Source organism: Mixophyes fleayi, chromosome 6, assembly GCF_038048845.1.
Source record: "Mixophyes fleayi isolate aMixFle1 chromosome 6, aMixFle1.hap1, whole genome shotgun sequence".
In the NCBI taxonomy this organism is placed as follows: Eukaryota; Metazoa; Chordata; class Amphibia; order Anura; family Limnodynastidae; genus Mixophyes; species Mixophyes fleayi.
Window position 1 is genome coordinate 57,835,132 of NC_134407.1, and position 14,984 is coordinate 57,850,115.

General features: G+C 38.1%; 1 protein-coding gene across 6 annotated transcripts in view; it reads left to right on the plus strand.

Annotated features, from left to right (window-relative positions):
- The window catches only part of PAX2 (paired box 2), a 62,908-nt gene extending 48,319 nt beyond the window's left edge, over positions 1-14,589 (plus strand). For 2 of the 6 annotated variants that reach the window (XM_075216614.1, XM_075216609.1), the window contains exons 7-11: positions 1,122-1,248; positions 9,383-9,484; positions 10,036-10,134; positions 12,856-12,942; positions 13,734-14,589. In XM_075216614.1, the coding sequence (XP_075072715.1) occupies positions 1,122-1,248; positions 9,383-9,484; positions 10,036-10,134; positions 12,856-12,942; positions 13,734-13,855 (537 nt within the window). In that variant the 3' untranslated portion in view covers positions 13,856-14,589. Of the gene's footprint in view, positions 1-1,121; positions 1,249-9,382; positions 9,485-10,035; positions 10,135-12,855; positions 12,943-13,714 lie in introns of all 6 variants that reach the window. The other 4 variants (XM_075216615.1, XM_075216613.1, XM_075216610.1 and 1 more) reach the window with 3 other exon arrangements.
- The last annotated feature ends 395 nt before the right edge of the window (positions 14,590-14,984 follow it).

Here is a 14,984-nt window from a genome sequence, read left to right on the forward strand (position 1 = left end):
TTTGTATTTAATGAAGCACATCATTCACAAACTCAAATGTTGATGATTTAGGAAGACAGGTGATTTTATTCCTATTTCTATATGTCACCAGGCAAGCCTGTGAGTGGGGGACTGGGCGATCTTTGGCACCCCAGCTGTTGTTCACGTCTCGCCTGAGCTTTAGCTTCCTGTTCTGAAAAGGAAAAGTGCAAAGGAAAATTGCAAAAGGCAAATATATTGCTGGAAATGACTTAAGTGATTACATTACAGAAGACGTAAATGATAAACATCACATTAGAGGGAATACTTGTCACCACAATTTGGGTGTGCCTAACCATTCTGCCTCCTTTCCCACCCCCTACATCAGGATTATGTCTGCAAATCAATTTTGCAATCCAATTTTCAATTTTTGTATTTCCTTTTCTACATGGGCTGCTTACCTCTATTTTGGCTCCTGACACATAGGTTAAAACACCAAACGGTGCAACATTAAAATACAGATATTGGCACTTTAATCAGTATTAGGTCAACCAACAAAGTAGAAGACTATTACGATTTGTAGTAAAACAAGGAACACTTGTAGTTTATTCACAACATTTTTATGATCCTACATACAATGAGATATCCGATTTAGTGTGCCTTATATAAGACACACCACGCCCCCTGCGTGGTAAATATAAATGCATATATTAAAAATATAAATATAGTCACATGACTGCATCAGACATACAATGAGATTTTTGAGAATTTCTATGAACACGGTGCTCTCAAAAAGAAATATCAGCAACAGTTTATGATATTGACAAACACTTAAACAGCAAAAAAGATCTGTTGCCAATGATAAAAAATGGACATGATAAATTGTGATTTCTGCCATTTTAATTTGCTTTCTGTTGGTTAAAACCAACTTTCAAAACCTCTCCTTCCAGGCTCAGTTCTGAGGGATATCAATGTAATGTAGTGCAGGTTTTCTGCATCACATTAACAGTCTTTTACATTATGTACAGTTTTACCTTGCTGCCTCTCTACATTCTGTAAAACTGATTGTTTGTTATGTCTTTTCACCATCAGAACTGCTTTATGCTGCACATTGACACCTATGGCCTTCACTAAGTGTTATATCATCCTTTGTTGTTCATTAGGCTAATGAATACTCCCTTCCAGCACTAACCCCTGGCCTGGATGAAGTCAAATCTAGTTTATCAGCCTCTGGTAATGGGGACCTTGGAAGTAATGTGTCAGGACCTCAGAGCTACCCAGTGGTAACCGGTAAGCTAAGCTCTGCAATGTATCGTGTTTGGTCTTAACCTAATATCCTTCCAATATTATGTGAGCCAGTGTTCATAACAACACTGAAAGTGTTAAAAGGTAATTCCCCCAATTGGTCATAGTCTTTCTGTTGAACTCTGGTGGAAATATAAGCATATATTAAAGCAGATTCAAACTTATCCTACTTATATACTTGTAAGCTGTATATTCTAGTCAACATGTGAGCTTGGAGTGATAGTGACCCCCATAAATACCTACTCACTACAAATGACCTTGGCTGGCAGAAATGGTTGCAGCAAAGTTTTTGCTTTGTGGTAGACGCATCTGTTTAAATGGTGTTTTCCAACCATATGGCCTCAGACATTTAGGACCTGATTCATTAAGGAAAGTAAGGCAAAAAAATGAGTACGTTCTCTCCTGGACAAAACCATGTTGCAAACCAAGGGGTTCAAATTAGTTTATTATTTTGCACATAAGTTAAATACTGGCTGTTTTTTCATGTAGCACACAAATACTTGATAGCTTTATTTGTACACTGAAATTTAAAGTTGATCTAGAATATGCTTCACCGGAATTGTAAATCTGTCCCCACATTTTAAATTTACCTCCTCCTCCAATGCAACATGGCTTTGCCAAGGTTACTCATGTTTTTTGCTTTACTTTCCTTACTGAATCAGGCCCATAGGTGTTATTCAACATGCATTCTCAAAGACTATTAAATATGCAAAAAAATGATGGTACACGAATGGACCTGACAAGTCTTTGCTTTTCTTTGCTTGTGTCAATTTCAAAGTAGCCTGCAGCATTCAAAAGTATTAACAGGGGTTCTATAAGAATTCTCATTTAAGTACAACGTATACTATGCTGCAGAGAAGCTTTGGGTCGTGTTAATGAATGTGTCACTTATTATGCTCTGTTACTGTGAAGACAAAGTACAAAGTTTCGCCTATATGTACGAGTTCTAAGACAACAGAAAAACAAAAAGCAAACCATCTTATTATTGAATGGGGAATAAAATAAAAAAATGTCATCTCCTTTAATAGGGTATAGTATATGAAGTAAGCATTGAATTCAGTTTTTGCAACTAAACTGAAACAGACATTTTAATTTTGTATAAATTTATCTACTCATCATATACTAAAATATTTGTTATATTTGCGTAACATTATTGCTTTTTTGGAGTACGATATAAAAACCTGGTTTATTTTTTCTAAAAGCCTGCAAACATGGTGTCATACTAATTTGTATCATGATTCATATTCCGTATGTTCAGCCAGTTCACATACTGAGACAAAAATAGTATTTTTGCAATTATATGTAATAATGAGGATTAATCTATAATTTATGGGAAGTGAACATACTGTTCATTATTATACAAATTTCAGAGCAAAACTATATACAACATTTTCCAACCAAATCCTACTTAGGTTTTATGTAGAGTTATAAGTTTACATCGGTGAAAGTTGTGGAAAAATAGTTAACTGTTACCCAGTTGGTTGGGTTAGGAATCAGGTTAAGCCAGTGGATACCAAACTTTCTCAGTTCTAGGCACCCTTAGGGTCTCCATCACTTTTTTAAGGTACCCCTTAGCCAAAATATTTACCAAGAAGTCCCCTGCCTTGCTTACAAATGGCCCTGCCGAGTCACCCCTGTGAGTTTGCCGCGACACCCCAGGGAGCCACGGCACACAGTTTGGGAACCACTGGGTTAAGCTATAGTTTACACAGGTGGATCATTCTAAAACCTGACATATATGTAACACCCATACTGATTGTCTATACTGTCATTATTTCAAATGCATATTGCATGTCTTCACACTCTGAACTGCATGTAAGCCCACTGCAATACACCCATTCAGCATGTGTGTTTCATTGTGTGTGGTTATCATCGGGTTACCCTATCTGCAAGTACTCCCAACCGATCGTGATTGGAGAATTTTCCTTTATGATTACATGTGAGATAATCATATGCCTAGTCAATTAGATGAAATTATCTTTATGTGATATAGGAATTCTTCAAAACATGGTCTTTGGGGAGAGTCAGACCAAGTCTAGCTATGGAACCATTATAAGGTAGAAAAAGTAAAGTCTTGTGTATATGAAAAAATTGTTGTATTTCAGCTTCTTAGCAGTAACACACATCTGTACAGACTGGGATGTATTAATCCATTACTGTAGAATTAACACATAAAAGACTTGTGTGATGCTGTAGTCAATGGTTAGCTATACATAGCGTTAGTTAGGCACATAGTACAGAGATTGTTTTGAGAATATAGTTGTATAACCAATGATACGGATTTTCAGTTTTGCATAGGTGGCACATTGTACATCTAAACTATATCATAGCTGCTGTTGAAGATACAGTGTGTAGAAAGGCAGGGACTGAAGTGTGGCTTTTATGTGGTGGAACAATGCATTAAGCGAGTAATAATAACTCAGCTGTTATTATCTGCTACAGTTCAGGAGTAGGTCATGAACCACTGATACAGAGGGTAAGGTGAATTACCCAAGGTCACAATTCACTGTATATTCATGTAAGCTGTGCTGTTTCCTTTCAAAAAGCAGATGTACCTTAGCAATAAGCCCTCTTGCTATGTAAAGCGTGCTAAGAGTACTGGGGTGGCAAAAAGAGCGTGATTTGTTTTATCGAGTCTGATTGCATATTCAATAGCGTAGACATGTCAGGCCTTTCTGTTCGTACTTTTCAATGTCATTGAGATGCCTCCGCCTGATCCATCTCGGTCCAAGTGTGAGGAAAGTTCATTGCAGACTCAGCGTGATACTCCCAGGTGGCACCTTAGTACTAACATGTTCATCTGTATGCAGGATTTCAATCAGAGAATAGAGGAGCGCAGAAACACTCATTAAGACTCAGTGCTGTTTACCAACAGTAATGAAGGTAAACATTTTAAAGGACAGATTAAGGAAAAAGCTTAAGAAGAAGGGGGGGCAGAGGGAGTAGGGAGGTGTCTTATTTTCCTACACTTAGGCCATGCTCCAATTTTTGGAATAATGGCTTCATTAGCCAAAAAAGGTTGCAGATCATGCTTAATCTTAAAATGTTTTTCTTTTTTTTTTTTTACGAGCAATTAAATGCCTGGCGTTATTGATCATTGTTGATTTTATGTCCTTCTATTTGCATAATCTATTAAAGATGAATGATTCATGAAGTGATTATTATAGGGAAGGGAAGTGCAGGCGTCCCAGATAGTTTTGTCAAGGTGAGAGATGCTGCAATTTTTTAGCTATTAAAGGATAATCTCATTAAGTATCCTTAACCTAGAAATAGTATGTATTTGGATCAGAGACTCACTTTGCATTGTTGGAGCTTATTCTGGCGTTTGCTGATTTTTTCCCCCCCTCCTGAATCATTTTTCCAACTTCAATCGTTTTATTTGACAAAATAATTTAAAATGTGCAGATTCAATAAGGACTGCCAGCAGGAAATAACATAATAATATAATTTGGTAAATTAAACTGCCTTGTTATAGAGCTCTGGGTGTCTTCTCTGTCCTGCAAAATCCATTTGTTATGTTTCATGGGAGAATCAATTCTAGTGATGGAACCTAAAGTATGACTACATCAGCTTTCTACAGCTAGACATTCATCACACCTGGCAACAACTATATCTGTACAGATGAATAAGAGACACATAACATATACTGTATATGGTATATCAGGTGGATCTTTTTCAAGGATGTTGAAATTACTTGCAAGATCATTTTCATATTAGTATATCATCAAAGACTTTAAAGAAGACTTTTACCTCAGTGGCCACCATCACTGGTTGTCTGTAGATTGATAGGTTGCATTTTCAGTAATATCGGTTGAGCTTACAAAATGGCTGCCTCCACTGTGTGTCAGCAACCGGTAAATGGTAAAATAACAGTAGCAGCTACACATATTTTTGGCATTGTTTATAAGGAAACAATGGCAGTCTATCATTGATTGGGGAAGTGTAGTCAGTACGGTGCTATGACACTGAGGGCTGTGCTATATACTGACACTGTGTGTGTGTGTGTGTTAGGGAATTTAGACTGTAAGCCCCAATGGGGCAGGGACTGATGTGAATGTGTTCTCTGTACAGCGCTGCAGAATTAGTGGCGCTATATAAATAACTGAAAATAATAATAATAGTATTGTTCTGAGTTGTAAGTACCATTGTAAACTTAAGTTATTCAGTATCTTCATTGAAGCAGCTACCCTTGGCCAGGGAAGGCGTGTAAATAGAGACCACCTTAGGTACCATGGCTGTCTGCTTGTATCAGATCACAGGGGTGTGCCAGTATTGGAATGCACTTGGGGCGCTATCTTGGTCTGCGGACCACATTTGTCCCTCCCACCAAACGACACTCTCAAGAATGAAATATTGTACTTGCAGGATGTTATTATTTTTTTCTGTGGATTGTTTTTGTCCTATATCTTAAACTGAAGGGTCTTGTGTTGTGCATTGAAGTGTTAAATTCACAGGTAAACAATGTAAGGAATTATAAGCAGTGTAATTCTTCCAGTTATTGTTCTTGCAGAACATGTCTGCCTTACTCTGAAACTGTATCCTCGGTGCCCTGGCTAAGTGCAAATCCACATCCAGATCAGAGTTTGGAAAGCTGAATTACAAAATATTACCAATTCGCTTTAACTTAGTCCCCCCAGAAAGGTTGATATTTAGACAGGATTACTAAACATAAAACCTGTTTGTTTAAAATGGACAGGAAAAGACAGCTAGAAGGGGACTGTGTAACCTGTAGGTCTGTTTTTTTCTTTACAAAAAGGGAAACAAGAACTTAAACATTAGCTCATACTCATTGACGCCCTTAAACCAAACGTCACAACCTCCCACCCAGATTTTTTTTGTGTTTTCATTGAATTTCACAGCTCTATAGAGATATATACGAACAGTGTTCTCCACTTTTATACAGCTCTATAGGCAAGGTAATCATTTTAGAAGATAATGAAACCTATATAAGGATAGTTAACTTAAATGATTCTTGCCTTAATTGTATAGATCCCTTTGTGTTTTTTTGTAGGACGATGTAATATAGCTTCCATGTGATTTATAGGACACATGACTATAACATGTTGTTGCAGCATATACAACGTAATACAATTATCAGGGTGCCAAATCAATTATAGAACCATTTTATTTACTTATTTTGAACCCACTTTATTTTTATTTTGTTGTTTTATATCATTCCATTTACATTTATACATATATTTTTTCTCTTTCTTTGTTCTACCCGACCTGTGTCTGTCTGTCCTCTGTCCATCCATTTCCTTCTTCCTCACAGAGAGTTTCTCCTCTCACCTCTATGTAAAGCAAGAGCCTCATGAAGCTTCCCTTACACCCTTCACCCCCTCTTCACTGGCCAGCTCGGGGCTGGCTGATCTTCAGCCTTTCCAGATGGCCCTCACGGTTGATGCGTCCACACCTACGTACAGCTCCTTCACCCACCATGGCCCTCCCTACGGGCATTTCGGCAGCCAGCCACTCATAGCAGGTACCAAACCTACCCTCATGCATAACTCATCTACGTACTCAAATAGGGAGTTTATCTGATAACTGGACAATATTTTGACAAACAGACCCCAACTAATTACAGAGCGTAAATCAGTTCAGCAAAGTAATAGCATATATTCCCTGTTTTGAGTAGAAGGGATATTATCTACTTTTAGAGCATGCTTTGTTTTATAAGACATTAATGCTTTACCCTAAAAGGATGCTTGGATTGAGAGTCAGGGGGCTCCTTTCACCCAGGCTGTTGACATTGTTGATTCGGGTAATTATTGGAAATCACTTGACTTTATAAAGATCTATAAAGAAAGTGTTACATAAAATCTTTTAAAAACTGCCATGGACAGAATTTGTTAAAGCTCAACTTCACGAAGCAAATAAATCTGCTATTTTATAATGTGGAATGGAGGCTTCCAACCTGCTTGTCAACAAACTCTTCAGCAGGTCTTTAAGCAACCCAAACCAGACTAAGGGGTATATTTACTAAGCTACGGGTTTGAAAAAGTGTAGATGTTGCCCATAGCAACCAATCAGATTCTAGTTCATTTATTTAGCACATTCTACAAAATGACATTTAGAATCTGATTGGCAACATCTATACGTTTTCAAACCTGCAGTTTACTAAATATACCCTAAGTTTGCTTAGAAGTGATTCAAGCACATAAGTGGGCACATTTTCACAGGGTTATATATTTAGGGGCGATCATGTTTAGTAGTCTGACTCTGCATAATGTTATGTACAAGCTAAAAAGCAGATCTTGCAGAGCCATCTTCGTTGCTGTCAATGGCAGTTAGCAGAAAAAGTCCAGGGGATAAATATGTTAAAGTGCGGATTTTGCAAGTCAGCAATATTTGGCGACTTTGTAGGGGAAATTTAAAACGGCAATGGCTTTATCGGTAAATCTGCACTTTAATATATTTACATTCAAGGTTTTTTTTCTCATCATATAGAAAAAAAGCTTTTTACCGTCAAAATGAAATAGAACTTTCTTATTCTGGTGCTAAGGCTTGTGTTACAAAACAATGAAGACGTATATAAAGTTATCAGCCAACAGACTAATTGTTCCATTTTAATTGTCTTGTCACGCCAATCTAAAGAAAAACAGTGGAGATGATTTTTTTATGTTTAAACTATTCCTCTATGTATATTGAACATACTTTTTAATTTACCAGCAAGCAACCTTTGGCCACATACCTACTGAGGTGGCTTTTGTGTTAGACATGCATTTGACCTGTGTTTGTTATTGGTGTTTAGAGCTCATTGAAGTTTGACCACAAAGCATCCCGAGAACCAGAACACAAATGAAGCACTGGTAAATTCACAAGTGAGCCTGGTGACACTAGAAACAATGGTTCCTAATGTCAGACCGGATTACATGTGTTTTACTAGCGTTAAAAACTGTGTATAGAAACGTCAGTGGATATAAGCCATTTAAGTGGCTGTGATCAATGTCCAGATTAATGTTCTCTAAACCCGTCCATGGTGTTAAAATCGTACAGTAATCAGAAACATTATATTGTTGAGTTCCTGAGCTGGTCTTACCAGGAGGTCTTGTATGGAGTTAAAAGTCAAGTATATATAAGCCATAATGTTATAAAAGTAGTGTAGCGTTAGTATAGTAGGCTTAGTACCTCTGCTAATATTTGATGGAACCTGCTAATTAGTGCTGGCAACCACCATCATCCGCACCATGCGCCAGTCCTCAGGCATACGCAAGGGATTTGGCAACTGAAAGGCCTATCTACATCTCCGTGTGGAACTGTCTAAGTTGCAATTACAAACACACTCCCTTACTGTACTCAGACTTCCTTTGCTTGCCCCTTCCCTCCCCAGTCCTACCTCTCCAGTCGTAAGGGGCTGCAAGAATGAGATCTGGATACGGACGTAGGTATAGGCTTTATTTGTAGGTATGCACGGTACCAATTTCCGTATTTTTTGATAAACAGATGCACGTCCAACTCGGCATCCGCCCCCTAGTGTCTATTGTAATATGAAATCTACCACACCACCTGGTATGAAGTCACTATAAATTGTGTATTAGCTTAGTGATTTAATAGGAGTGCTATATTCCTTAAAATATGAATGTATATTTTAGGTAAAAAGGTCTAGAATCCTGGTGGATGTTAATGTTATCTCTCTTCCTTGGCTAAGGTCACCATTCCTTTACTGTAAAAAGGCTTTGCAGGGATTTTCTGCTTTGAAATAGAATAGGGGTGAGTGTGAGAACTGTGAAACCTGTTCTTGCTCCTTTACAATTTTTTTGTGTTTTTTGTGGCTCCGAATGACAAACTTGTTCGTATTAATATTAGTGGTTATCTGACTTTAGACTTGGACACAGAGTTGATAGTTTTACATTGGTCCTTCTTTAGTGGAAGGAACATGTGTATTGTTGAGTGTCTGACTGACAAGTAGGATTACTGTATGGGCATAAAAAAACAGTTCATTGAGTGTGTTTGACATCAGTAGTTGCTGTTCCCATGCTAATAACGGGAGAATTCCATATGAACAGGTTGGAAGAATTTGGAATTCCCATACAATTATGTTATATATTGACTAATAAATATTTTTCTTTATGCATGTGATTTTCACAATCATTAACAATTACTTTAAATTTATTTGTAGGTCGAGACATGACAAGTACAACCCTGCCCGGTTACCCTCCTCACGTTCCCCCAACGGGACAAGGCAGCTACCCAACGTCAACCCTGGCTGGAATGGTGCCTGGTGAGTCTTTCATTAAAAGTACAATTGCAGTATTAGAGTTATCAGCATCAGTGACATACACAACATATTTTGCTATTATAATCTACTATACAATTATATCCCCGAACACACCTTCAGACTTAAACCAAGAGCACATGTGCACAAAAGGATAGTAATGAGAAGTAGTAGTTATATAACCCTCAATACTGGAACATAAATACATATATAATCAGTGTATAAAGGAAAAGTATTACTGCTCTAAACAATTGTCCCGTTGCCTCTTATGTGCTGTTAGAGACTAGGGTCAGCTGATCCTGGTGGTTGCTGTGATATCACACAACCAACAAGTACAGTTTAGCAAAGAAGCTGACTGACCGTACTAAATAAAGGTACAGGGATAATATTGCATCACACACAGAGGGCATATGTATTTTTACATACAACGGTACGACCCTTCTCATTTTTGCATACATATCACTAGTTAACTAAGCTTAGAGCTTGAGACACATAGTACGCAGCACTCCACAGGTCACTGGCAGGGAAGAGGCATCTCATTATCAATGCATTGACAGGCACCAACGTTTCGGTCCACCATTCGGTCCAGCCTGTGGAGTGCTGCTCATGTCTGTCCAGCTCTAAACCATGTCTGTTTCACTGCAGGACTGGGAGTGGTGAGTCTAGCACATTGTGCATATCTGTCTGTTGTGTGTTTTGCCTGTGTTGTCACATTGTCTAATGCCATTAGTAGTCATAGTGGAGAGAGGTAGTGTACAAATCCAGTGTTATACTATGGAGCCTAGGTATGTATTGTAATTTGATTTAGCAGCATGAATATTAGGCTCCTCCCCACTTGGTCATCTTCCATTTAACTTGCACTTTATACAGCACGGGGAAGTGTGTAGATATTTATTACTAAACAATCAGTTTGTACCATGTATAATAAAGACTGATCTTGCCAGGTTTCCCTCCTGTAGAACAACCTTGCTTCCTCAACTGCTGTTGAGCTATAAATTCCAGTGTCTGGCCCAGCATAATGGGACTTGTAGTTCTACAACAGGGAAGAAGCGTAGGATGTTTCTCTCTGCTTTGTGCACCACTCCACACATCTGAAATGTACCAAGTGAATACAAAACCTTTTAAATGCCGATGTTGTTCTACAGAACCAATAGAGTGAAACTATACCAAGAAGATGGTCATTTAAAGCAGGAGGTTTATATTGGCTCTTCCTTACAAAGCCATGGTTACTATATTCCCAGACATGATTCTGTAAATCCATAGCTGGAATAAGGGTTTGTCCACATACTATTAAACTTCTTCTATAATGCTAAAGTTCATATAATCTAAGAAGTGCAGCAAAATAGCTGTCACCATAGATAGGATATTTTTATATATTTATCCAGAAGTTGAGTAAGTCTAATTGGTCAGTACATGTTTCCAATATACTCTCATACATATCAGTTGGAGCATATGATAGATACAGTGTATTAATCTAACAGAGAAAGAGCACAGCTCTGACAATGTATTAATGCCCCAGTTTATTTATTCTGAGATATATAACACAAGTAAGACTAAATGCTCCATTAAATGCCATTGCATAAAGATGTAGAACAGATCTATATTTCTCACCCCTTACACTCTACTCCCTAATATACAAGAGTGTTAGTTTGAGACATTACTTTAGAACGTAAAGAAGAAGGAGTCCAGATCGGTGCAGTGAACCGCTGGAAAGGGCTTGCGGCCAGGTGAGCAGATAGGGGACTATGGAAATAAAATTCAATGCTGATGAGGAAATTACACTTGTTTCATTAGCGATCGGGGAAAGAGATAGCTCAGTTCCTCTTGGTCACAGTTGAGCTCAAAAACTCATTATCCTCCTGTATGCATGCTTTCCCTTCTCGTCAATAAACACTTTCCACTGTCCACCGCGCTGTTCACACACCTATAGACACGTGTAATGCTGCACTGTGTCCTGCACATTTTACCGAAGACATATTCATAACATAAAATACCTGCTTGCGATAATATCACTACATATTATAAACTGTTTACATTTCAATCATTCTAGAATCCTGACACAATCTCCTTGGGGAATCCTATTGAATACATTAGAATTAGACACAGTTAGACATTATGGGCCTGATTTATTAAGGAACTTAAATTAAGAAGTTTTTTATTTCAGTCTCCCGGACAAAACCATGTTACAATGCAAGGGGTGAAAATTAGTTTTCTGTTTTGCACATAGGTTAAATACTGACTGTTTTTTCATGTAGCACACACATAGTAGATAGCTTTATTTGTACACTGAAATTTAAAGTTGATTTAGGACATGCCCTATCCAACTATAAATATATCCCTACCATTTTAAATTTACCTCCCCCTCCAATGCAACATGGTTTTACCAAGGTGAAAAAGTTAATTTTTTTCTTTACTTTCCTTAGTTAATCAGGGCCTGTAAGTGGTTTGGTAAAATGTTTTGTTCAGTGCTTTACTTTCAGAACAAAATTCTACATTTTTATATAGGTAGGTTAGGCATTATCTCTCTACGGGCAGTTCCAATAGGTTTTATAACAGAGCACACTACTGCCAGCCTGGCTAATCTGTGGCTCTCCAGGTGTTGTGAAACTACAAGCCCCAACATGATTTGCCAGAAGATAGCCAGCTGATAGCTGGCAGGGCACGCTGGGACTTGTAGTTTCTCAACACTCAGAGAGCCACAGGTTGGCCAGGCCTGCACTACAGTCTGTAGTCACTTTGGAACCAGATAATAGAATTAATGTGGAGTAAGGATGGGAAAAGTTATCCATATAAAACTCCAGCCCATGTCTAAATAAGATCTTATTCCTGTGGTCAAGAACTTCATATTGTCTTTGTTTTTGTAAATTATTTTTTTCTGTTTTAATCCAGGTTCTGAAATACATTATGGTACATAGTATTGTAATTTACAAGTGCACCACTTTTTTTGTAAAAATGTAATTTACATTTATGTAACTTGTGTACCCAGTTGCAATTTTATAGAGGCTGATCCAAAATTCATGAGAAATCAGCCTATCAATTCCCTGGGAACCAATGATATCAGTGATGCATAAAGTGGCTGAAGTCCCATGAATAATGGTAAAAAAATGACTACCTACAATGTGGCTCATTTGCTAACTTGGCATTTAGGTGCAAAGGATGCAATGAATCGTATCAACCAATCAAACACTAGCTCTCATTGTCTTGTTTGCACTAGACAGATAAAAATGAATCGCTGATTGGTTTATTTTGCTCATAGTAAACTTTGCACTTAAATGGAGCCCCACTGTGGGTAGACGACCAGTGCATTTTAACAACCTAAACAAAAATCTAACTATGGAACAACAACTATATTGTTTTTTTATATATTTGCATTCTAGGAAGTGAATTTTCAGGAAATCCCTACAGTCACCCTCAGTACACGACATACAATGAAGCATGGAGGTTCAGCAACCCAGCATTACTAAGTGAGTAACAACTTAACTCATTGGTAATGAGGCCAGAAGGCATTTTAATGTTGACTCTTTATTCAAGGGTAAGAATTAGGAATGATTTTATATCCTGTGGTGTATTCTAAGCTCTGTGGGTATGAAGGGCATGAATTACCAGCCAATAGAGTATGGAATATCATATCATGCCCTACTCCCTTGGCCAGAATAATAAGCCTAGTAACTCAACAAAAGAACATGGTGCTACCATCAAAGGTGCGAAGACAATATATAGTATTTTGACATGTTCCATTAAAATAGTAGGCTGTACAAATGACTCTTAGTCCATGTTTGTGCACCATGTATATCTCTTGTACTTCATGTTGCTGCTGCATGAGTGCCTCACAATGGATTTTGAACTTCCCTGAGCTGTAACTTAGAATTCTAGCGCCTGGGGCAAGAAAGGCAAATGCCGCCCCCCTAGCCCTCAATTTTAACCAAATGTACCTAAAATATTCCTAAATTGCGCCCCCTTCAGTGTTGCGCCCTGGGCGGTCGCGCCTGTCGCTCAGCCCTAGTTACGGCCCTGGAACTTCCTGTGCATTTTTTGAAAAAATAAAAATGACTTGATTAAAATTTAAGCCAATGACAAGTTTAACAGCAACACACATGTACAGTTAGGTGTTAGTTGTTATGGCCAAAAAACACAACGTGTTGTTCTAGGTATATTTGTCCTTGTTATTTGTGTCAGTGTTTTTGTACACTTGTTGTCCTTTCAACCAGTCCATTCTTCTCCTGTGTTAACTTTCAGGTTCCCCTTATTATTATAGTGCCACATCCAGGGGCTCCGCACCTCCCACTGCTGCCACTGCATATGACCGCCACTAGTTACCATGGAAACCACATGAAACTACATGGCGACAACTTAGGCCTCCATATTGTACCTGTGTGAACGTCGTCATCTTGGGAAGAAGAGGGCCTCATCTCGTGCCTCCTGAAATCACTCCGCTACAGCTACTGACTCTACTCAGCTGCAATGGGTTGACGTTCTCTCTTCTGCGAGTCTTCTTGTTGTTACTTTATACGTACGGTAGCTAAACGAACACCCAGCAAACACACCTGACACTGGAGCCCTTTTGCTGCAAACGACAGGCCCGCAAATTAATTTATACTATGGATTTTGGGACCTTAGGGCAGCAAAGTGTTAAATATGTTAATGTTATTGTGTTAAAAAAAAAAAACAGCAATGCAAATATCAAGACATTTTTCTTAGACTCCAAAAAACAAATATGTATTACAAAATAGGTGGAAAGCATTTGTACACGAGAAACGGAAACAAAGGAGAAGGCTAACCATTTCCCCCCTAAAATGCGTTCCATTGGTGACAGCTACTAAGGAAAGTTACTGGACTGAGTAGTTGTGAAACGATACGCAATCGGAGGACTGATGAAATGAAGAGTTTCATTAAAGTTGTCTCCCCATCCCCTCCTTCCTTGGACTGGATGCGGTCCTCTCCCGCCCCACTCACTGTGCTGGCATGTCACACAACTCCACCTGGACACCAATCCTGTGAGAAAACAATCAGCCCAGAGAAGACAGGAGGACGTTTTAAAGTCAAAGTCAAAACGACTAAACAGAAAACAAAAGAAATAAAATATATGAATATATAAATATATATATATAAAATACACTGTTTTTATGCTTTATCATGAAGGTCTGTAAAAAAATTACAATAGACAGTTTTCTATAAAAAAAAACAAAAACAAAAAATGCTGAAAATGGAAGAAAATGTCATAGGATTATGTAAAGAAGGCAGTTCTTGAATTGTTGTCCCCCTAGCCCTTTTTTTTTTATTTGTTTTGCACTAGTGTGTCACAGTCTGATATTGGGGAGGGAGGGGGAGGGTAAGGGGGGGTGTTATGTCCCTGCATCAAATCATTGTAAAAACAAAAATAATGAAATACAAGATGTGGCTTTGTAAATTCAATATTTTTATTCAGATTTAAAATGGCACTTACGTCCCGGATTTCAGGTTTACAGACAGTTTGCATTTAGTGGCTTTAACTGTAAAAGAATGGGAT